The sequence below is a fragment of the Trachemys scripta genome, chromosome 10 (assembly GCF_013100865.1).
Source record: "Trachemys scripta elegans isolate TJP31775 chromosome 10, CAS_Tse_1.0, whole genome shotgun sequence".
Lineage (NCBI taxonomy): Eukaryota > Metazoa > Chordata > Testudines > Emydidae > Trachemys > Trachemys scripta.
Window position 1 is genome coordinate 12,168,229 of NC_048307.1, and position 22,879 is coordinate 12,191,107.

General features: G+C 51.7%; 1 protein-coding gene across 2 annotated transcripts in view; it reads left to right on the forward strand.

Moving 5' to 3' along the window:
• The window catches only part of MICALL2 (MICAL like 2), a 34,204-nt gene extending 11,559 nt beyond the window's left edge, over positions 1–22,645 (forward strand). For both annotated transcript variants that reach the window (XM_034784278.1, XM_034784277.1), the window contains 15 exons: positions 2,813–2,954; positions 5,271–5,458; positions 6,582–6,703; positions 7,371–8,024; positions 8,253–8,479; positions 9,531–9,606; positions 9,961–10,076; positions 12,161–12,289; positions 16,584–16,648; positions 17,065–17,188; positions 17,836–17,926; positions 18,332–18,405; positions 18,757–18,871; positions 20,570–20,616; positions 20,704–22,645. In XM_034784278.1, coding sequence (XP_034640169.1) covers positions 2,813–2,954; positions 5,271–5,458; positions 6,582–6,703; positions 7,371–8,024; positions 8,253–8,479; positions 9,531–9,606; positions 9,961–10,076; positions 12,161–12,289; positions 16,584–16,648; positions 17,065–17,188; positions 17,836–17,926; positions 18,332–18,405; positions 18,757–18,871; positions 20,570–20,616; positions 20,704–20,801 — 2,268 coding nt within the window. In that variant the 3' untranslated portion in view covers positions 20,802–22,645. The remainder of the gene's footprint in view (positions 1–2,812; positions 2,955–5,270; positions 5,459–6,581; positions 6,704–7,370; positions 8,025–8,252; positions 8,480–9,530; positions 9,607–9,960; positions 10,077–12,160; positions 12,290–16,583; positions 16,649–17,064; positions 17,189–17,835; positions 17,927–18,331; positions 18,406–18,756; positions 18,872–20,569; positions 20,617–20,703) is intronic.
• The last annotated feature ends 234 nt before the right edge of the window (positions 22,646–22,879 follow it).

A 22,879-nucleotide genomic window follows, 5' to 3' on the forward strand; every position in this document is an offset into this window, starting at 1 on the left:
ACAGATGGGAGTGGGGCTGAGCAAGGGTGCTCTGAAGTTCTGGAGGGCTGTTCGCTTCCTGTGCATGGCCAATGGCTTCCTTTCCACAGAGCAACTTGGCTGTTGTCTGTCTGTCTTTCTGTGAAATGAACTGTTCAGGCTGCCTCAGCTGGTTTTATTAATGAAAATGTCTGTGTGCTCACTGGGTCCATATTGTCTCTTCTCCCCCTTGTCTGTCTCCCCCTCCCTGTCTTTCTTCATGTCCTTTATTTTTCAGGCTCTCCTCCGTCCTTCCCCTGCTGCTATAAGGTACCTTGTCCCTGTGCTAATAGGACACTGCGGGGGTGGGCAGCCCATGCCCCTCTCCACCACCAGACTGGCTCTCTTTGAGCTTGTGCCTGTCTTGGGACACGTATGGGACTAACTTCTCCCACAGCTGTTGACTCTGCTATTGTTCAGATCTTGCTGCTGCCTTGCTGCTCACAGTCTTCTTTTCAGGGGCTTTATTACAAAACTGAAAAAATCTGTTCCAGGCTGAAACTCTCCAAGGTCTTGAGGCAAGGAAGAATGTGGCTTTCACCAGATGCCAAAAATGATCTGTTGGGTTGTTTTTGTTACTAGAAGTGAAGTATATAAATAAGGGGAAGATGTTTGTTCATTTTCCTTCACTACTACTGGGAGGCAGTGCGGTCTAGTGGGGAGAGAGCACGCACTAGACTGGGACTCAGGAGACCTATTCCTGGCTCTGCCACTGGCCTGCTGGGTGACCTTGGGCAAGTCACGTCACCTCTCTGGGCCTCGGTTTCCCCATCTCTAAAATGATACTTCTCTCCTCTTTAAAGCACTTTGAGATCTACTGGTGAAAAGTGCTATATAAATATTATTAAACCCCTCATTTTCCAGTCAGTTAGTTGGAATAGTGGCAACTCACCTTGGATTGTGATCTTGTTCGATCTCAGTATTAGGAAGGGAGAGGGCCAAGGAAAGGCCCCCCTCTCCCCCCCCTGATGCTGCAGGCAGTGACGACACAGCAGAAGGCCCTTCTTCCCTCTTAGGCCCCATCTCCACAAAGTACAGCTGTCTTTGTGTATCTCTTTGTAATGCTCTGAGCTGATCTAGTTCCAACAAACACTGCGGTGTCCCCACAGCATCTTTTTGTTTCCCGGCATGAGCGTGCACCAGCAGCACCTATCGCACGGCCTATCTGTATCAGTGAGTCTTTGGACAAGCTAGGCAATTACCCCAAACAGCCCTAGCAGGAGGACAGTGTGTCTAGAGGACCTGCGCGCACAGGGTCATTAGGAGCATGTGGGGCGATATCCTCAGGCATGTCGTACTGCACCAAGACCTGGAGTAAGTAGGACTGGCCAAACCAGTTACACAGACAGGGCTAGTGGAGGCCAGGCCAAACAGCATATTAACTGTATTACTACCTGGTTACAGGAAGACAACCATGTACCAGGCTGGGCTGCTAGCCAGGGTGACGCTGCCACAGCTACTTGGCTATAAGCATGTGTTATGTCCACCCAGTTAAAGATATTTTGGAAAGACCCAATGAAAAAAGGTCAATTGGCTTGTTAAAAAGTCGTTTCTCTCCTAAACAGGAACAGTTGGCTTGTAGGTCAGATCCATTATATTATTGTGCCAGACAGGAAGGGCTCTTGCAGAGTTAGACTCTGTGTTTAAGACTTTCATCCTTTGTTTCTGCTGTAGCCCTGTGTCTGGTGCTTGGAAATGCTGATATCTCATTGGGTTGTTGGCATTATGAAGGGGATGTTCCAACAGAGAGGGTCCGTGAGCTCTCTCTGTAAGCCAGGCAGAAGGAGGGATGGAGAAGGTCCTTGGCAAAAGCTCTGTGGGAAAGCAGAGACAGACAGTAGCTGCAGGGATATCGCTCTTTTCCTCGGGTCAATTAAGTCTCTTGTTCGGTGTTGGAAGAAAGTCGCTCAGTATTTCTTTACCTTACTTCCGTCCCCCTAGCACCAGTACACAGGGCAGCACTGGAGAGCAAATGTTTGCCCCGAGTACCTGGTATGTTAGGCAGCACCGAAGTAGTTAAAGCGAATTAGAAATGCATGATTTGAGCAGCGGCTTGGGAGCCAGGAAGTCTTTGATTATAATTTTGCCTCTGATCCCTCTGCGGCCTTGGCCAAGTGGCTTCATTTTACTGCCGTAGCTTGCCTGTCGGTCAGATAGGGAACGATGTTCACCTTGCGGGGGGATTGTGAAGCTTAATGTTTGTAAAGGTTTTGGAGTGAGAAGCGGTGTATAAACACCAAGGGCTTGTTGATGTGGCGAGTTAGTGCGTGGCAAGCCAGGGTGTGAATCTCCAACTTGCTGTGCGCTAACTTGTAATGTAGACAAGACCCAAGTATCACTACCTACCAAAACCCCACTAACGGGAGCATTAAGAGTGGAACTGAAACCTGCAAGCCAGGCCTGTAGGTCTGGACCATAACATCCGGCTCAGCGGGGCCGCAACCCCTCTATCTACAAATGGGCACATGCAGATATACAGAGAATGAAACAGTCCCAAGGAAGAGCAGGGGAAACCCAGCTGAGTTCCAATGGAATGAGCTGGGACCAGCCTGTCTGGCTGGATTTTGGGCCGTCAGCCTGAATTTCCCAATCTTGTGGCTGGAAGTCATGACTGTCCGAGTTCCTGTAACAGCTGTAAGATGTAGGAGCTGAATTAGCCCAGCTGTTCCCTGGGAAGCAAGAGGGGCCTATGTGCTGCATTGCTGCCTTACCTTAAGTCTGTTTCTCCTAATGGATGGCTGCCCGCTTCCGTCACTGGGCTAGCTCAGACCTTTCCCTTCTGTTCCCGCTGCAGGCATTTCGAGTGGCTGAAGAACAGCTGGGCATTCCTGCCTTGCTGGATGCTGAGGATATGGTGGCGCTGAGGGTGCCAGACAGGCTGAGCATCCTCACCTACGTCTCCCAGTATTATAACTATTTCCATGGACGATCACCAAGTAAGTAGCCCATGGAATTCCACCTGGTCCTCCCACCCAGGCCCACCATTCTGCGGTGGGGAAGCCATCAACCTTTAAGCAAATCAGATCGCTGTTACAATCTACTGTGTGCATGCACCCCACCGTCCCCGGGCACACAGGAAACTGGCTTATATTCAACTTAGAGACTGAAATTTAGTGTTGACACTCCTAGGCAAAAGGTTCCTGCAAGAGCACAGTTATACTGGCATCATTGCATCTACACTAGGGCGTTTGCCAAGTTAGCTATGTCAGTAAAAAATCCCACCCCTGGCTGACACAGTTCCACGGTAAAACTTTTAAGCGTAGACTTGGCCCAAGGGCTTCGGAGAATATTATACTCCTGTAACTGAGTGTGTATGAAATACCATCCATCAGGATTTACATGCACATTATGATAGATCTGGTTTGTATCTGGCTTTAAACTATTACAAATGAAAGAATACAACAAGCCAAAGTCATGGGTTCTCCAAAGGACGTTTTGGAGAGGTGACATTTGGGGCGTGAATAGCTAGGCAGGTAGAGTTCCAGCTGGAGAATGTGGATCCCGATTATAAAACCAGGCTTGTTTGTTTTTTCAAATAGCCGAAAGTTCTCTCGCCCCTTTTCCTCTCTGCCCTCCACTTCGTTCTTTGTCTTGTGTTTTTAAATCCATGTCAACAAGTGAACGACAGACAGACTCCGGTGGGCTTTGTGCCAGGTTGGGGGTCTCTCCTCCCAGCCCCAGAGGAACTCGCCTACCACATCTTTAAACACACCACATTTTTGTACCCTCCAGCGTCCTACAAAATGTTTCAGTTGCGCTGAGAACACTGGGGTAAGTGTGTGTGTCCAAACCCACAGGCCTGCGAGGAATGTGCCCTCTGACATGCAGCAGACTCTGAAGTCCAGCGGCAGTGACCTCTTGACTTCTATGTCTTGTTTATTGCATATTCCTTACTGACGCCAGTCATTCTTTACAGTCCCTCAACCAAGGAATGGCTGATATGTACTGAGGTTGCACATTGACATTAGAGCAGGACTGAAGTTCCCTTTGCTTGCACTGGGTTCTGGGAGTGGGAAGTCTGAATCTAGACTTTCGCTGTGGCCCTGCTGGTCCCTTTGTTTGGATAGCTTGCCAGAGTCTCCTCTGCAGGAGGCCACTTTCATACTGCTCCATGAATCGCTCTCCCTCTCTCTTGCCCCGTTCTTTCTCGTGGCGTATTTACAGCTCACTCAGGAATCTTTTTTTCAGATGGCTGTTCCTTCACGTGGCTGTTAAAACCAAATTTGCAGCTAGAATAATTCTTTGCTGAGTTCTACATGCAGAACTCTCTGGTTTGAAAAGGGGTGGGGGTGTGGAGGGAAACTCCACAGGATGGACTAAATGGCTGAGCAGCCCTGCCACTTGGAGTCAGGCTCTGTCATAACCATACTGGAAAGCTAATTTAGGGAGATTCTTTCCCTGCCCTTCCCAAGGGCTGTCATGCAGTTGTTCCCTGTTCCTGAATGGAGTTCTGGGGGCATTTGGCTGTTCTCTTTTCCCCTCCCTGCTTATTGCAACCTTAGGAAGTCCTTCCCACCCCCAAACAAGGAAGAGAGGAAATTGCGCTCATATCTATCGAAGGCGTCCCAAGTCTTTGAGTATTCAATCCTATTTGAGCCTGCTTAGGGGCTCCCATGGTGCCTACCAGTTCTGTTCACACTCTCATGGAAAAGCCTGTTGACTTTATGAGGAAGGCTGGGCTAATGATTAGGGGCCTACCCTAGGACTTATGAGACCCCGGTTCAAGTCTCCGCTCTGCCACAGGCTTCCTGTGTGACCATGGGCAGGTGACTCAGCCTCTCTGGGCCTCAGTTCCCCATCTGTACAATGGGGATAACAGCACTGCCCTATCTCACAGGGGAAATGCATTAAAGATCGTGAGGCACTCAGATATTTTGGTAACAGGGGTTCTATAAGTACCCAAGATAGATATGCTGAAGGCCACTAACTTCCCCAGCCTGGGGGAGAGGTGTTTTTTACATTCCTTCCATCAAATTTCCCAAGAGAAATGGCCCTTTAAGAAAGTCCCAGCCTCTTCCAAGAAGGAGAGGATCAGCAGCTACCACTGCCGGACGCACCTCCTTCTCCTCTGTTCACTCACTTGTTGCATCTTGCCCCGAATTCAGGTGCAAGCTTGTGGAGAAGCCCAGGTTTCCTTGTTTGTGTTTGTATAGTACCTAGTGTGGCCTGCTGGGGACCTTCAGACATTACTGTAAGACAGATCACTTCCAGGCCTGTGTTTCTGGCTTATGCTCCCTTGTCCTTTCTTCCAGTTGGAGGCCTGTCTGGAATCAAGCGTCCCACTTCGGAATCGAGCGAGGAGCCACCTGGGAAAAAGGCCATTTCGGAACCCATCAAGCCACCCCCTGTAAGTTCAACAGCACACCCACCAGCTGCAGCCAAGATAAACCCAGCACGTCCAAGGCAGGATCTGCCAAAGGAAAATTCTCCAGTGACATCGGTAAGGAAACAGGATTCCCTTACTCTGAACCATCTGGTAGGAGTTGGAGACACTCATGACAGTCTGGGAGGCCTCGGCCAGCTGGGGATTGAATCCTGACCCACTGTTTATGATCCACAAACTCTCCCATTATGGGATTAAACCCAGAGGCCCTACTTACCGCTGGCGAGAGAGCGTCTGTATGGTTACCAACAAGCTCGCATTCAATCAGATGGCAATTGGACTTAGGTCTCTCCTTGCTTGTCTAGGGGCTATGCCACCCAACTGATAGAGCCAGGCTCTGTGCCCTGAGTTAGATGCTCTTTTTGCTGATGACTCTCTCCCCATTCGGGATCAACACCAGACTTATTTGACCTGGATTAGCCCAAGGAGGTCTGTGTGCTGCCTACTGGCAAGAAGGGGGAGCATAAAATATCTTAACACTGATGTGTTTCTGCCCTTAGGGTAATGCTATATGTCCTAATACATTAATTTGTACCAAGAGTCCGTGGTAGTGACAAATGCTACAGTCTATACAAGAGCAAACTTGGGTGGATACTAGAGGCTTGCCAAAATGATGCCAAACACTAGAATGTGGTGGTATAGACCCCCATCATGCTAACATTGCATGCAGCATTGCAACAGGTGTGCTAGAGACACAGAGATTTATTACACTGAAGAGAGAGAGAGAGAATTCGCCTCCTCTTATCTTTTAACAGAAGAAGCAAAACATGCAATAACCAAGTTCCCCAGGATGCACCCGGTCCTTGGTGTTGCTGGTGCGATTGTCAGCAAGGATCCTGATTAGTCCTGGTTGTGGTGGTGGGTTTGTTAAATGGCATTAGCACCTCTAGGAACATAATTGAGAGCACTTACATCGTTTTATATTTGCCACCAAACAGTGTTCAGATGGCAGTGGCTTCTGGCTGCTGTCAATCTGGGCTGGATTTGTTCCAGGGACCTTGTGCTAAAAGGCTCCTTGTCCCATTGCCTGAACCGTCCAGTGCCCCCCCCCCCAGATCATTTTTGTCCAATTTGGTTGCTGCTGTTGAATGTTCCGGTTTAGACAAGACCGTCTGGTATGTTTTCGGCTTCGTACTGGGCTGATGGCTGTCACTGCTGCTGTTGTTTTCTCTCCCCCCAGAAAAGGGTCCTGACAGACAGTGGTAATCTTCGTGGCAGCAGCTGTGCCATCTGTGGGAGTCACGTGCACTTGGTTCAGCGATACTTGGTCGATGGGAAGCTCTACCATAGGAACTGCTTCAGGTAGAGTTCCAGGGGAGGGGAGACAGGGGTTCATGCCCACTAGAGGGTCAGCCTGGCCTCTTTCTGGACAGAAGAGCCTTGAACAGCTGCTGTGTAGTTTTTCCCTTTGCCCAGCTGCCTGTTAACCTCGGTGACTTGCTGTGTTTCACCTACAGTGAACTTCTGGAGACTAGGATGGCTGCTTCTTGGACAATAAAAAGGCTCTTCAGAGCCGGCTTGGTGGGGTATGCCTGACTTGCAGCATTAGGGAACGTACACTGCTCCTTGTTCAGATGTTACTGGCAGCCTCCTCTCGGGGCCTAGGTTATGACACTGACGTGGTAAAACCATCCATGTCTAGGGGAAACCCATTGTACCGGCTCACTGTCATCAGCACCTCTCAGACAGGCGGTGATCGGAGTGGGTCACTCTTATTGGTGTTTATGGGTGTGTATTTCAGCGTGGCACCCGGGGGCAGCCTGGCATGCACACTGCTCCCTTCGGCAGCAGTCTGGTTTTTACGTGGAGCTCCTTGCACTGATGGCCCTTCCCAATACTGTGTGTCCATGTCTCCCCTGCGTTGGCTGTAATGTTGTCCCTGCAGTTGACTGCTGAGTTCACCTTGGTGGCACCCAACTCTCTGGAGAACGTTTCCTAATAGTTTGGGTTTTTTTGCGACTGTCCATAGGTGCAAACAGTGTTCCAACACTCTACTGTCTGGGGCCTACAAAACCGGGACCGAACCTGGTACTTACATCTGTACCAGCCACCAACAGCCAGCCAGTCTCTGGAATTCCGGACCACGTAGCATAGAGAACAAACCTACCAGTACCTCCATGACCTCAGGAGATCCCCAGAAGGTGTTGGTGAAATCAAGTCAGTTAAACAAAGGCACCAATTCCACCTCCGATCCCCCCAGTTCCATCATGCCATCCAGGTCACCTGCTGGCAGCAGTTCCAGCTCTGGTCCCAAAAGCCCAAATGCTCCATGGTCGTCATCAACTGGGAATAAATCAGATTACCGTGAAGGTACCACTTCACCTTCTTGGACAGCATCAGGAGCAAAAACGCAGCAAGCCCGAAAGAAGTTCTTCGAGTCCAGTGAGGGTACTTCAGGGTCTTTGACTGACAAATCACCGGCTACTAAAGATCAAGTCCTTCCTTCTCTTCCCTCTCAGGCGGCTAGTAATAACACCCCTGGCATACGCTTTTCTGGGGCAAACTCAGGCAGCACTGAGAAGGATAAAGCACGTCAACATCTCACGCAGGCTCTTCCTGCATCAAATGCCACTACAAACAGACCAGGAGGGGTCAGTTCCAGTAGCTCCCCACCGCCCAGCAGGTAAGAACCTCTGTCTTTCAATCATCTATTCTTGTGAAGGAGGGGAGGCTGGGAGAAGCAATCGGAGTAGCTAGAGCAGGTCTCTTTCCATCCTCCTTTCCATCGACTGTGTGGGGCACATAGGAGACAGTCTGTTATTAGGACCTTCAGAGGATCTTTGGAATGGAGGCCAGTAAAGATGACTTTCTCTGTAAAGGCTCACGAGACTCTTCCTGTTTGCTTTGGCAGCTTTTCTTCCACCATCTCCCCCAGGGACAGTCCTGATCACAAAATACCGGCCAACAAACCAGGGCATGCAAAAAAAACAGAGCATGCTGCATGGAGACCGGTATCTTCACCCAAAAGTCCAGGGGAAAAGTTAGGCGTTTGGGCTGCCACACAGAATGGAGAGAAGGACCCGGCCACCCTCAGACCTGCTGACACAGGGCGTAAGCCTGACTGGAAGGACACCAGAGGTGAGAGCGACTTGTTATGCGGTTCTGGGGGCTAGGTTATGTGTTACACACACGTTGTGAATTTCACCTCCTACCAGAAATGTGGCTCCAGGACTCTGCTTTCTGAGATCTAGACAATAAATGGACAACCAAGCGCTTTCATCTCTACCAGTCACCAATGCACACTCAAGTGTCTGAGCTCTGGGACAGCTAGCACAACATGGATCCATCTGTCCCAAGAGAACAGTAGCTGTGATGTCCCTCCAAGGCAGGCCTGTGGAGAAGTCTCTCTCATTGAGGAGTTGTGTATTGGGGTTTGAAGCGTTCCAGCTGTCCTACTACACAGGCTTGTGATTTTGTCAGATCTCACAAGTTAGTTGGGCACGAGAGACCTCCCAGGAACCCCTGTGATGATTTTGGGGTCTAGAAGGTGGCACTTGGTCCTCCGAGTCAGTAGTGAACCAGCAACTCAGCATGGTGTCTTAAGCCCAGTTCTGCTGCAGGTGTCATCCTCTGGATGAAACATAAAATCGACATCCTGACCCCTTATTGTATGTCTCTCTTTGGAAGAGTTACCTGTATTTTGACCCTCTCCCTGAGTAATTATATGCCACCTACATATAGTTTCCCCTGAAATTTCAAGTGGGATACCATATTTTTCACATCCTGCTTTAAGTGGTTGGTGTTGCATTACTGTAGACTGTTAAATGGCTGCCCAGTTAATCTCCTGTGTGGCTGCATTTCTGCATGGATGAAGAGGTTTCTGTATAGGTTTTGAAGTGCTTTGGGATCAAAGGTGCTATATGCTGTACGGGTTATTTCTCACCTGTGGGGCCCGGGCAGCTGGCGTAAACGGAGTAGGAACAAGAGCACCAAGTTAATCTCCAACGATGTGGTCTTGTCCTGGGCTCATCTCATCACAGCAGCCAGTTCAGGGTTATAATGTCCTAAAATCCACAAGGAGCTTGGAATTCCCTTATTCTGGGTCTGCAAAGGGAGGGATCTGGATTGTAGCAGACCAGCTGGTTGGGTCAGTTGAAGGTTTCTTTACTTGCTGTTTTTCTTCCAATAGGAGGAGTGAACACCACTGAAGATAAGTCTGAGAACCCAGCAGCCTGGCGATCCAAATTGAAGCCAGTGGCCAACAAGTGAGTGTCCCAGAGCTATCAGTTTTCAGTGGTGAGCGTATGAGGGTGTGTGAATGTCTTAGCTCCGCTGAACTCTGACGTTAAACCCTTCTGTATATAAATCCTTACTGTGACTGAGTGAGGGAATCAGTGGGAAGAGCTGCTTGGCTTTTGCTTCTACGGGCAGGGCTGAGGGGAAGGAGAGCTTCTTCCAACTCACTGCACCTGGAATGGGTGAATCTTTCGTTTTACTGCTTTGAGGGACCCAAACCCTGATTCTGTTGGAAGATGACAGACAATGGAGTCAGGAGGTTTGCTGAGGATCGAATCCCAGCAGATATCCGACTTTCTAAGTTGTATCTTTCTCCCTTGCAGAGACTCCAACCAGGGTGGTCTTAAGAAACCTATGGACAGCTCCAAGGTGACGAGCCCAGCACAGGGGGAGGAGAAGTCGGCTTCATCCATTGCCACACCAGCAAATAAGGACACTGGTAAGATGGGTTATAAACCTAGTATGGAGGGAGTTTTGACCACCATTTCTCCAGCTGTCCAGGGCAGTGGCATGATGGGTTGGAGACACAGCCAGAGTGTGGGATACCAGAAATACAAGGGAAGAATTCAGTCCTGGGTTTTCCCTCCTCCACTCCAGGCTGGGTGGGTCCCAATTGTCACTTGGCAGGACCAGCCTCAACTGAGGAAGAGGAGCCAGTCTTCATGTAATCTCTCTCACTCCTAGCTGGGTAGGAGGCAAGGTTTTGGCTACTGTCTAGTTGTATAATTGTATGCGTGGGATGATGAGGCCACTTGGCCACTGTCGTCCTCCCTTCATGGTCCCATGGCTTCTCTGGTGCGGCTTTGCTGTGGGTGGTGGGTTTTAATCCGTTTTCGTGGGGGTTATGCCCTTTGCTTTGGAGTCACATTCACGTTGGCCCTAGCGTCCGGGGTTGTAATGCCCTGACTATCTGCAGCCGTGGTGCTAGTGAGAGACGATAGTGCATGGAGCTGGGGCATGGCAGGAATTTACTGTAAACCCTCTCGTGCTCTGAAGAAGACTCTCTGGGACTCTGCTGGGATGTACCCTTCATTCCTCAAGAGCCAGGATCCATCACTTTCTTTTCCCTGCTGCACTGTTACTTTTTTCTCCCCTTCCCCATCATGCTGACCCTGGGATTGGAAAAATGGAGGGATGCATGGAACACATGAGACCAGGAGGCACGGACTCCTTAGAAATGCGTGTGCTGCTAAAAAACCACCCGTGGAGAGAAGACAGCTACCAAAACACCTGCCCGTCTGTAGGGAATTGAATGGCAGGCACCGTTCGGTGGCTGGTGGATGAGACTAGCTCTCCTAGCTATCGTCACAGTCAGCACAATGGAGTAGGAAAGGGTGCCCCGTACTGCTGGGAGCTCACGTCGTCTGCTGATAGCCCGCTAGCCCATTCCCTACACCATCGGCATGGACAGTTTTGACTTGCCATGTCTCCCCCTGCATGTTCCAGGAACGGGCATTAGTCATCCGAATTGGTTTGTGATGGATTAGTTGCCATTTCCGCCCCCACCCTTTGCACGTGCCAAGAGATCTGGCTTCTTAGTTGGGGGCGGGTGTTCAAATGTTGTTGACAAATGTGTCCTGTTGTTTTGAAGTGTGCGCTGGGGTGGGGTAGAAGAAGGAACGCTTGCTGCCAGTGACCCCGTGGGTTTGTCTTGATTGCAATTGAAGATGTGATTGTACCCACACTAGCTTTCGTCTAGCTAGCATGGCTTAAACATAGCAGCGCAAACAAGGTGGTACAGGCTTCAGCGCAGGCTGTACAAGCCTATCCGGAGCTTTTTCGTAAAATAAATACGTAAAGTGCAAAGCACTGTAAGTAACTGGTAGGGCCTGGGGCATAGAAAATGTCAGATTTTGAATTTTTTGAACATGGGTCTAACTCCCAGACTGGGTTCTTTCCCTGGCCTTGCCAGGATCAGAGTTCAGTATTGGGGCTGAAGTGAACGAAGGCTGAGGTTTCAAGTGGGTTTTTATGGCTCAACATTTTGGGGGATGGGAACTGGTGGTGAGATTAGGCGTTGGGGCTTAATAGAATCTCTTACTATTTTCAAGCAAGAACCCTACAGTACCAGGTTCAAATACCTGAGTGGGTCTGGCATTTCTGACCTTGCAATGAGCTACGTTTGTCTGGTGGTTTTGTTGACGTGCCCATCAGTGCAGCATCTGGGTCTGGGACATTATTACATCTACCGTTATTCCGAAGCAAACACTGGGTGTGCATAGCATAGGAGCCCAACGCTGACACCGCCTTGTGGGGATCCAGCTATTGGGGAGAAAAGTTCAATTGCAGAACTGGATCTATCCTGGAAACTAGATGGAGGGTCATTCAGGAGTCTGTAGCTCTTCAGATTGTGAGGAGTGTATCCAGTATTGCTGTTGATCTGGGATGGCATTAGAGCTAAGAGTGGAGGAGGGGGTTGGAGGTTAGAGGTGGGGATTGATGGTGACTGGCTCATTTTGCTGGGTGAGGGTTGAAGCCTGGTGCATTTCACACCCCGAACCGGGTCTGTGCTTTTTAACGTAGCTCCATCTGCTGCGCTGCCTCAGAAGAAGAAACTGATCCCTGACAAGGATCTTCTCAGTGACTGCCTAAAACGGGGAGAGCCTGCCAAGGAGAAGGAGTCAGGCCAGTCAAAGCAGGTGTCTTCTCCAGGTAAGAGCTCTTCTCAAGAAAGCCATTTTCTCCTCTAACCATGCTCTGGGTGGCCTGTCGGCAGCGCTTGTGGGTGTGATACTGATTCCCTGCTGTATCCAGAGCTCTCTGCTGTCAAGCCTGCCTCCCTAGCCTTGTCTTCGCTAGGAAAAAAGCTGTGTCTCTAACGCGTTAGGGAACACAAGCCAGCTAACGTGTTCGAATCCTTTAGCATGTGGTAGCTGGTTGAGGGAAACCCCGGCTCCAGGGTTGACCTCGCTGGCTATCCTGCATTAAAACTACAACTGCCCTGTCTTCATTAGGATTTTAACATATATCCGCTAGCACCTGTTTAACATACTGTTCTTGTTCAGTGTAGACGGGCTCACCTGTTTAAGCTTTCATGTCCAGACACACCTTGGTGGCCACTACTCGCGCTTTCCAAACCCATTCCTCCCACTTGCCTACACGGTGATTTCCGACGCAGAGCTTAAAGCCAGAAAGGACCAGATCATCTAGTCTGACCTGCGCATCACAGGCCACTAAAGCCCTCCCATTGAGCCCAATAACCCGAGCAGGCCATGTTGCTTACAGAGGCTCCGATGATGAATAGCTGCCTTTCAATAGCTCACTGATCCGTCTCAGAGATGGCATAGGCCAGTCTACAGGCCTCTGCTCCGGCCACTTTCTGTACTGTCCTTTCAAAAAGGCAGCTGGCATTTTCCCGTACCACCACCTGCCACGCTCCTTTTCCATTGTCCTGAGCTATGAATTAGGGAAGAGGTTTAAACCTCCTTTCTAGAGGCTAGACAAAGAGTCCCTTTAGAACTTCCAAATGGCTCAATTCAAAGAGAGCTGACTGGTCTCAAATGCTAACTTTATTACCCCTTCATTAATCTTGTCTGTCTATCCCAGTATTCTAGGTATCTATTCTGTGGTTGATACTAGAGAATACTAGCTCCTCTGTTGTAGGTAATGTTTTCTCTAATGATTAGAACACGGGGCTACGAGTCAGAATTCCTGGGTTCTGTTTCCAGCATTGCCACTAACTCTCTATGGGCAGTCATTTAACTTTCCTCTGCCTCAATCTCCCTGTCTGTAACATGGACATAAACCTTGCATCACAGTCAGATTGTGACCCTGAATGAGTGTGCTTTGGGATCGTGGGATGGAAGTTTTTCCTCAAGCGTGTACAGTACTATTAGCTAGCCGAGCTAACCGGATGCTGTGTCTTCCTGCGCCCTGCTGCAATGCACTGGCTCGGGCTCCAAGCACCTTGTGCCGCCTGTAGGCAGAGGTGATTTTGTGGGGCTCTCCCCCTAAAAGGCATTGCTGCAGAGGCTGCACAAAGGGGGCTGCTTGGGAGATGTTTTTCTCGCTAAGCTAGGTCACCTCATTTGTGGAGCGCCCCTGTCAGGCTGCCCAGGGCAGGACATTCCCCACAGGAAGAACCTTCATAAAGGGGTGAGGGCCAGGCAGTGCACGGGGCCAGGCCAGCCAGGCCCAGAAGGGAAGACCACCTGATGTGAGGCCGTGTCAGAATGCTGCTCCAGGTTGAGCAGTGGTGCAGAGACAGCAGAGGGCCAGTTACCGCCTCCTTCCACCCTGACTCCAAAGAAGCAGTAGAACCAGGAAACCCACGACACTGAGGGTCAGGCTGGGCTGAGAGCTGCCCTCGAGCTCCTCCCTAGCTTGTGGTCTCAGGCCTGTGTGTTTGGGGCTCCAGTAATGGGCTCTGTGGCTGCTCCTGGGGGGGGGGGCTCCCCTAGGCTATTTTACTGTGTCTCTTCCGTCAGTCTCCTTGTGCATTCGCCAATCTCGCACTCCTCCCCCGCTCGTGGGCATCTTTTTATAGGTCACTCTGTCTTTGCATGCGCTGTCTGGTTAGGTATTTAGATGTTCCCCAGCACCATGGCATGTGAGGGCGGAGACAGCAACTAATCAATAACAAACAAGTTAGGATGACTAATGCCCTTTCCTGGAACATGCAGGGGGAGACATGGCAAGTCAAAACTGGGCTAGCAAGCTATCAGCGTACGACGTGAGCTCCCAGCAGTACGGGGCACCCTTTCCTACTCCATTGTGCTGACTGTGACCGTAGCAATTCCCTACAGACCGGCGGGTGTTTTGGTAGCTGTCTTCTCTCCACGGGTGGATTTTTAGCAGCACACACATTTCTAAGGAGTCCAAGCCTCCTGGTCTCATGTGTTCCATGCAAACCCCCTCCCCTCAATCCCCACTGGGGAGGAGTGTCAGAGCCAGGTCTATAGACTTGGGCTTGGCTACAAATAGCTGTGTAGATGTTCAGGCTCTGGCTGGTGCCTAGGCTCTGAAGCCCAGGGAGGGGAGTGGTGGGAGGGCGGGGGGAGGGAGAGGGCCCGAGTCTGTAGATCCAGGCTTTGAGCCTTGCTGCTGCGGGTGTCTTGCAGTGTAAACACACCCAAATGACTTGTCCAAGGTCATGCAATGCATGGAACCCAGGTCTCCTGACGACTAGATTAATACCACTGGGCCATCTGTCCCGTCCTGGTCTCTGTTGCACCCTCCTTGTGCGTGCACTGATCTGAGCTTGACTTTCTTTGTTAAACGCCAGTAAGATGGCTACAGTGAATCATAGAATCATAGAATATCAGGGTTGGAAGGGACCTCAGGAGGTCATCTAGTCCAACCCCCTGTTCAAAGCAGGACCAATTTCCAACTAAATCATCCCAGCCAGGGCTTTGTCAAGCCTGACCTTAAAAACCTCTAAGGAAGGAGATTCCACCACCTCCCTAGGTAACCCATTCCAGTGCTTCACCACCCTCCTAGTGAAAAAGTTTTTCCTAATATCCAACCTAAACCTCCCCAACTGCAACTTGAGACCATTACTCCTTGTTCTGTCATCAGGTACCACTGAGAACAGTCTAGATCCATCCTCTTTGGAACCCCCTTTCAGGTAGTTGAAAGCAGCTATCAAATCCCCCCTCATTCTTCTCTTCTGCAGACTAAACAATCCCAGTTCCCTCAGCCTCTCCTCATAAGTCATGTGCTCCAGACCCCTAATCATTTTTGTTGCCCTCCGCTGGACTCTTTCTAATTTTTCCACATCCTTCTTGTAGTGTGGGGCCCAAAACTGGACACAGTACTCCAGATGAGGCCTCACCAATGTCGAATAGAGGGGAACGATCACGTCCCTCGATCTGCTGGCTATGCCCCTACTTATACAGCCCAGAATGCCGTTAGCCTTCTTGGCAACAAGAGCACACTGTTGACTCATATCCAGCTTCTCATCCACTATAACCCCTAGGTCCTTTTCTGCAGAACTACTTCCTAGCCATTCGGTCCCTAGTCTGTAACAGTGCATGGGATTCTTCCATCCTAAATGCAGGACTCTGCACTTGTCCTTGTTGAACCTCATCAGGTTTTTTTGGCCCAATCCTCTAATTTGTCTAGGTCCTTCTGTATCCTGTCCCTACCCTCCAGCGTATCTACCACTCCTCCCAGTTTAGTGTCATCTGCAAACTTGCTGAGAGTGCAGTCCACGCCATCCTCCAGAGCATTAATGAAGATATTGAACAAAACTGGCCCCAGGACTGACCCCTGGGGCACTCCACTTGAAACCAGCTGCCAACTAGACATGGTGCCGTTGATCACTACCCAGTGGCACGTGCATGGCAGAGATCCCCTGTGGCAAGAGTCCAATATTTCTGACCAGCCCTTTGATAATTCTTCGTCACTATAAATATTCTGGGGACTCCAAGGCTGAGGGAAAATTTGTTTTGGTTTTGCTTAGAACTGAGCTTGGCACTCATTCCAGAGCAGTGCTTTTATAAAGTCCCTGGCCAGGGCTGTCCTGGGCCCCTTTAGAACCACGTCAGGTTTAGCTCCAGATGACTGGGTGTCTACTGGCTACCGAGGGAGCGTGCTGCAGTGTAGGATGAGTTGACGGACTGAGAGCAGGGAATTAATAGGGGGCTCGTGGATTCCAGTGTAGAGAAACGGATGACCCCAGTAGGGGATGGACAATAGCAAGAAGCGGCTTGTTGCACTGTCCTGGCTGAAGTGTGTGTGTCGTCGCTGCCCTCTGTTGGATGGAATTGGATCTGCTCCCGTCTTTGATCGTCTATAGCTGTTTGCAGCATTGCTATAGCTGTGTTGGTCCCAGGATAAGAGCGAGAAGGTAGCAGAGTTAATATCTTTTATTGGACAGACACAAGTGAGTCCAATAAAAGGTATTATCTCACCTACCTTGTCTCTCTCTCTCTCTCTCTCTAATCACCTAGTGGCTCCTCTACAGAGATGATATCGTGTGTGTTTGTTTGTTTTTAATTTCTAGTTAAACCGCCAGCTCCAAAAATCTTCCAGAGCCTTGTGAGCGATGAAGTGGCATCCCCGACCAAGGTATGGTTTGAGTGGCAAAACAAGGCTATCATAATGATCCTTTCCCAGAGACCGCCCTTATGGTTCTGTTCAGTCTGGGGCATCCTCCTCCTCACTGCTGATCTTATGGCTGAGATCTTCTCGCATCGGCCGGGTTACAGATGAGTGGGAGGGGCTGCACCACGACTGGTAGATGCTGCCGCTGGTGATGGCTGTGCCATGCCAATCTGTGTGACTTCCTAGCGTGGCCCATTGTGTTGTGAATTACCAGCTCCACATCTTCTCTGACTTTGGTGCCTCCAGGATGTGGTCCTAGGGGGAGATGGTCCATTCCAGCCCGTCTCTTTTTGTTGTTTCCCAGCTCCACCCAGGCTAATGGGTGGCATGCGGGAAGCAGGTAGTATTCATTTGTAGCCTCCTGTGACTTTATCCCTCAGCTCCAAGAAGACTACATCCCTGAGGAAGAAATCCAGGAGAAGGTGCGAGAGATCGAAAAGCAGCTGGATGAGCTGGAGCTCAAGGGAGTTGATATGGAGAAGCATCTGCGTGACTGTGAGGAAGGTAAGGGAGGCCACAGGGACCATCTCAACTAGCGTCGGGAGGGATGAGTCTAGAGGCCCATGGTCAGTGTCCCGTCTACAGATGCATTTGGGCTGGTGGCTTTGATCCTAGGAGTTCACACAATGTGTAGGACCCTTGAGATGGCTTAGATGTGAGGCCAGATAAAATCCTGGGATGAAGAACTTCCAAATGGCTCTATCCATGTCCTGACACGCTGTTCCAGGAACTCGCTGCTCTATTGTCAAGTGATCGAGGGTCAGTGAAGTTCAGGAACTGAAAGGCTGCTCCTGACCTGCCTTAGGGAATCCAGACTGGACTGTCTGTCTTGGACTTTGCCCAGGACTGTCCCTGTTGTCCAAATACTTGATAAGCTTGTTCAGGTTGGCCCAGAGGGGCAGATTGCATGGAAGGTGAAGTGGGCAGCCTATGAGGAGAGTCCTTGGCCAGTTTACCTGCATCTGCCCGTGATGCTCGCTGTCCATAGCCTGAGTAACCGGAGCAATCTGTGATGGAAACAATACCTAGCCAACTATCTGAGGCTACTTTTGACTAGTGTGGGTTATCTGGAGCTGTCCTATGTGGACAGTCACTGACGGCTCTTGTAGTCAGTGCATTGTGAGTGGACGTATTGTTTGTCTTGTCTGCAGATGATTCAGAGGATGCTCTCATGGTGGATTGGTTCAAATTGATCCATGAGAAACAGCTGCTGCTGAGACTGGAGTCCGAGCTGATGTACAAGTGAGTACAACCAGACAGCCGGGGGCTGAGAATGGGAGTCAGACTTACTGGGCAAGGGGGAGGGACACGGAAAGCGTGAAGGAATCTCTGGTATATCTGCCAGCAGCTGGGGGTACTAGCTGATGGGGCATCATTACAGTGGAAGCAATCAGGACCATAGCTTGCTCACAGGTGGGGAAGGTTGATGGCCCCCTCTAGCCCCATGTCTGGGTGTTAGGAGAGAGAGCGCTTATCTGAGTGACCTGGAGCAGCCCAGGAGCCCCCTCGCCCTGGCTGGTCCCTCTCCTGAGTCCTGCCGGGTAGTTTGGAGAGCAGCCTCCCGCTCCCAGCTCCAAAGCGACGTGTGAGTGTCCTGCTTCGGGGTGAGGCGGGAGAATCACCTATTGCCTCTCTGGGATCTCACAGATCGAAACAGCAGAAGCTGGAGGAGAAGCAGTGGAATATCGAGAGCGAGCTGCGGCGCCTAATGAGCATACCAGGTAAGCAAGGCCATCACAGCAAGGCTGCCATCTCCCACGTGAGCAGCCCTGTCTCTGCAGAGCCCTTGTCTCTGCATCTTGCTGGGATTCTACTCTGCAGAAGGCTGTCATGGCCCCCTGTCCTCCCCTCCACCTAACCCAGCCCAAGGGGGAGAGCAGTGCCTCAGGGGGAAGGGACCAGAGGGGTTGTGAGGAACCTATTGCTTTTGTAGGTAGGCCTGTGTCTTGCTTGTAGCACAGAGGCAGGGTGTCTGGCACAACAAGCATGCAAGTAATGTAGCGCTGTAGCGCTCGTTGCATAGACAGACCCAGAGTAGCGTTGCTGTGACCGATTCCCCTTGTGTTGCACAGAGGAGCAGAAGACCTACTTGGAGAAGAAGCGGGAGAAGGAGCTGCTGGACTCGTACGTGAACACCGTCAATGACAGAAACGATATCGTGGAATGCTTGGACGAGGACAGACTCAGGTACAGGACCCTGGGGCAGTGGGGGGGAAGGGAAGGCGAGATGGAGGCTGCTTGTATCCTACCGCTCCTCGTTCCCTGGCAAATAGGATCTGAAGGTTCGAAAGTGTTGGGTTTGAGGGTGCGTGGTTCCCCTTTCCGGTGTGGCGCAGGAGGGGAAAGGCATGGGGCAGTGAACAGAACGGATGCAGGAAGCCATTGATAGCGAGGGATGGGAGCAGTGGAGCCAGGGGAAGGATTTGGCGGGGATGGGATAGGGAGCTGAGCTGTTGGGAATCCTCCATTTACTATAGTGAGCAAAGAGCGTGGCCCACGCTATAAAGTTTAGCTTGAGAGCTGGGCTATCTCCGAGCTTGGGAGAGACACGGCAGGGTGGGTTTGAGATTTTGATTTGTGCCCATCTCTACTGAGAAAAGCCCCCACGTCTCACTTGGCAACGCTCCCCAGGAGCCCTCGGTGGCGCCAGACCCTGTAACTCTCACTCAGTTGTCTCGCGTTGATCTGTAATTTATGCCACCGGCACCTCACCAATAGGACAATGGGCCACGAGTCTCTTCTACAGAGACCTCCACCCCAGAATGCACCGAACCTGGATGATCTAACCCCCATCCACACTTGCATCCCCCTCCCAGGCTGGGCAGCACCTGAGTGGGAGCTGCAGGATCCTCAAGCCTTTGTGCTGGTGCAGATTCAAAGGGCTGCGGGTGGGGTGTGTTAATAACTGGGGCACCTCCATCTCTGGGCTGCAGAGGGGGCAGGGTTTGGGTCAGGGAGAAGATTTCTCAGGAGGACGAGTGGGGTTCAAACACCCTGGCCTCCGCCCCCAACCGGCTGCTGGCTGGGGCAGAGGGGGCTTTCTCTGGAACTTTAGAGCGACAGGTTAAAATGCTGTTGCGGGATGTTTTTGCTCTGGCAAGTCCAGAGTGGTTTTGAGCAGTGCCATGGTGGAGTTGGAAGGAAACCGAATATTCTGGGGAAGGGGTTGTTCTGGGGGAGGACAGAGGAAGAGCATCTCCCTTGAGCCTTCAGAGCACCCCTCTAGTGGGTGCCTGATGGAGGCTGGGTTGTGGGCAGACGCTGGAGCTGACGGGAGCCCTGCTCTGCGCGGAGGAGCTGCTTTATGCCGGCCCTACCACCTCTCCACCCCCCTGTGGCTGGTGGTTGGCTGTGAAGCATTGGCATGCTGGGTGGCTCTCTGCCTAGAGCGCACCCCTCTCCTGCACAGGGGAAGGGCTGAGAGGTTAATCTGGTGCTTCCCTTGCTGGCTTTAATATTTCTGTGTACACTCCTCTGCGGCCACATCTCCTACTGCCCAAGTGCTGGGCTCCACATGCAGACTGGAGACCCTGTCTGCTCTCAGGCCCTTCCCTGGCTTGGCCAAGGAGCCCTCCGGTGTGTGTTGGCAGCTTCCTCTGCCACCCAGAGCTCACAGACACGCTGGGACCCGGACAATTACAGAACTGCCCGTTTCTGTCTGCTCACTGCTGCCTACAAGGGTGTCTCCCGTCAGGCTGGGTGGCAGTGCGGAGCATACCCTTGGGGGCATGTGAGGTCACTCCTCTGAGAGTGTCACCCCTGGCTTACAGAGGGAGCAGCCCTCAGTGACTTGCTGTGGAGTTTTCCCTGTCCTGCTGGAAGCGCAGGGTACTGGCTCGCTGCGTTCCTGGTGCCCCTCTCTAACACAGTCCTCTTCCTTCCCAGGGAGCTAGAGGAGGATCAGGTCCTGGCAGACATGCTCCGGAAGCTGGGTAAGGGCTCTCTCTGTTGTAACTGACCAGCTCTCTGCTGCGGTAAGGACCGGGAACTCATGTTCTGTGCTCTCTCTTCTCCCGCAGATGCGTCTCCTGAGAGCCCAGAGCCCAACAAGAGGAAAAACAAGTTCCGCTGGTCCAAAATATGGAAGCAGAAAAGCAAGAAGAAAGCGCAGCAGTGAAGTTCCCTGCATGGCAGCGTGGAGGGCCATGGAGTCCAGGAGCTGGTCCCTCCCCCGCGCTGCTTCTCTGGAGTCAGACAGTGCTCCTCTGCCCTGAGAAAGGGGGATTCAGGGCATGAGGACTGCTGGGGCAGTGTGATTCCCCTCTCCTCCCAGAAGGAGCTCAAGGTGTTACCCACCCAGCTGAGTGAGAACTGCAGCCTCTGCCAGGAGACTGGGACTTGGGAGCTCTTGCTTGAATTCTGCGCTGTGCCTTGCACTGAGCCAGCACTGGCCTGGCTGCCACTCCGCTGAGCAGAGCTGATCTGTTCCTAGCTGCTAGCTCTCTGCTCACACCAGTTCTGATGCCCTCTGATCACCCCCTGCCACTCAACGGGCTGCACGCCTGCCCAGGATGGGTACGTGAAGGGGGAGCTGTTCCTCAGCCTCCCTCCCTGCACACGTTTGCTCCACGAACATTTGGAAGCTCGGAGGGTATGTCTACATTGCAATAAAACACCTGCCGTTGGCCCGTGTCAGCTGATGCGGGCTCATGGGCTATAAAACTCCAGTGTAGATGTTCAGGCTTGGGCTGGAGCCCAGGCTCTGAGACCCCGTGATGAGGGAGGGTCCCAGAGCCCGGGCTCCAGGCTGAGCCTAAACGTCAACATGGCAATTTTAGAGCCCCCGCAATCCCGAGTTAGCTGCCACGGGTCAGCCGGGGGTGTCTTATTGCAGAGCCAGGAGTCGCCATGGGCCACCAGGGACAGAGGACCTCTCAGCATCGGGAGCTGCAGGCCCCAGCATGAACAGACTAGGAAGGGAGGGCGGGCACAGAGCTGGGGACCTGGCTCGCGTGGGGAGACGGTTAGGGATGGGAAGGACCTCGCTGGGCTTTGAGGAGAGAGGCTGCTGCAGGGACATTCAGCAGCACTTCGGCTTTCCAAACCACAGGGTGCTTGTCTGTCTGGGCCAGGCGTCTCCATGACATGATGCTCCCTGCCCCTCTCTGCACTTCCTGTCCTGGAGACTGGGCTGGAAAGTGGAGCTCTCGCCACCTGTGGCCCATCACTCTGAAGGTGGCAGCAGAACCTCTTACAATGAGCTGGTAACTTGGAGCCCAAGTGGACGATGGGGGTGAACCGGCCACCCTTCCCCCAACCACATTTTCTTGGTGGAGTAACCAGTCGTCTGCTGAGGCTCCTTTAATGGTGAGCCAGCTGCCCCCCGGGGTCCGAATCTCATGCATTCAGGCTGGGATGGGGAAGTTCTTTGCTGGGCTGAAGGAGTCTCAAGTCGAGGCCTCTCTCCTCACCCCTCCTCCCTGCACATACAGAAAAGGACTGTAGCCATGTGTCTGATCCGACGTGTATGCACACGGCCTACAGCTCTGTCACTCGGCGCTGGGCACCGCGGATGAAGACTGGGAGCAGGGGTTACAAATCTTACTTTGATCCCCTCTAGCACTTGCAAGCTGTGGACTCTCCCTGCATTTATTCCCTTACTCCAACACAATGGATCTCCTTAGGATCTCGCTGGATGCTCTGCTCCTGCATGAGAGAGATTTTCTCATTGGAAGGTGGTCACCGCCTCACTCTCAGGATGGAAGTCTGCAGCCTGATACCTGTGCCTAGAAGTATGTTGGTGTAATGTTCTCCTTCTCCACCAGGTGGCAGTATGGTCCTCTGCCCAAGTTGCTTTGCCCAGGGCAGCGAACAGCTGATTTGCTCAGGAAGGACTAATGCTTTTTCTGTACAGTATGTACAGTGTGTGCTGGGTCTGTATAGTCCGCGCCGGCATGTGGGGATTCACTTTCTATTTGCATACGTTTCTAGTCAATAAATAATAAAATTTTTAGAGGAAAACCTGGAGCCCTGTGATATGAATGTGCTGGAGCTGCTGGACATGGGACTGCATCCTTATCGGCAAGGACTGGACAGCCTGTGATGATTGAACTTGGCCCTCCTGCCAGGATGGGGGTACGGTGTGCTGGCGGGGGATTGAGAATTAGCCCTTGCCTCTGTCTGTTTTGTGCAGAGAGGGTTCCCTCCCCCTAGCACCTTTCACAGGCACTAGGGTAACTTTAAACAGGAGGGAGG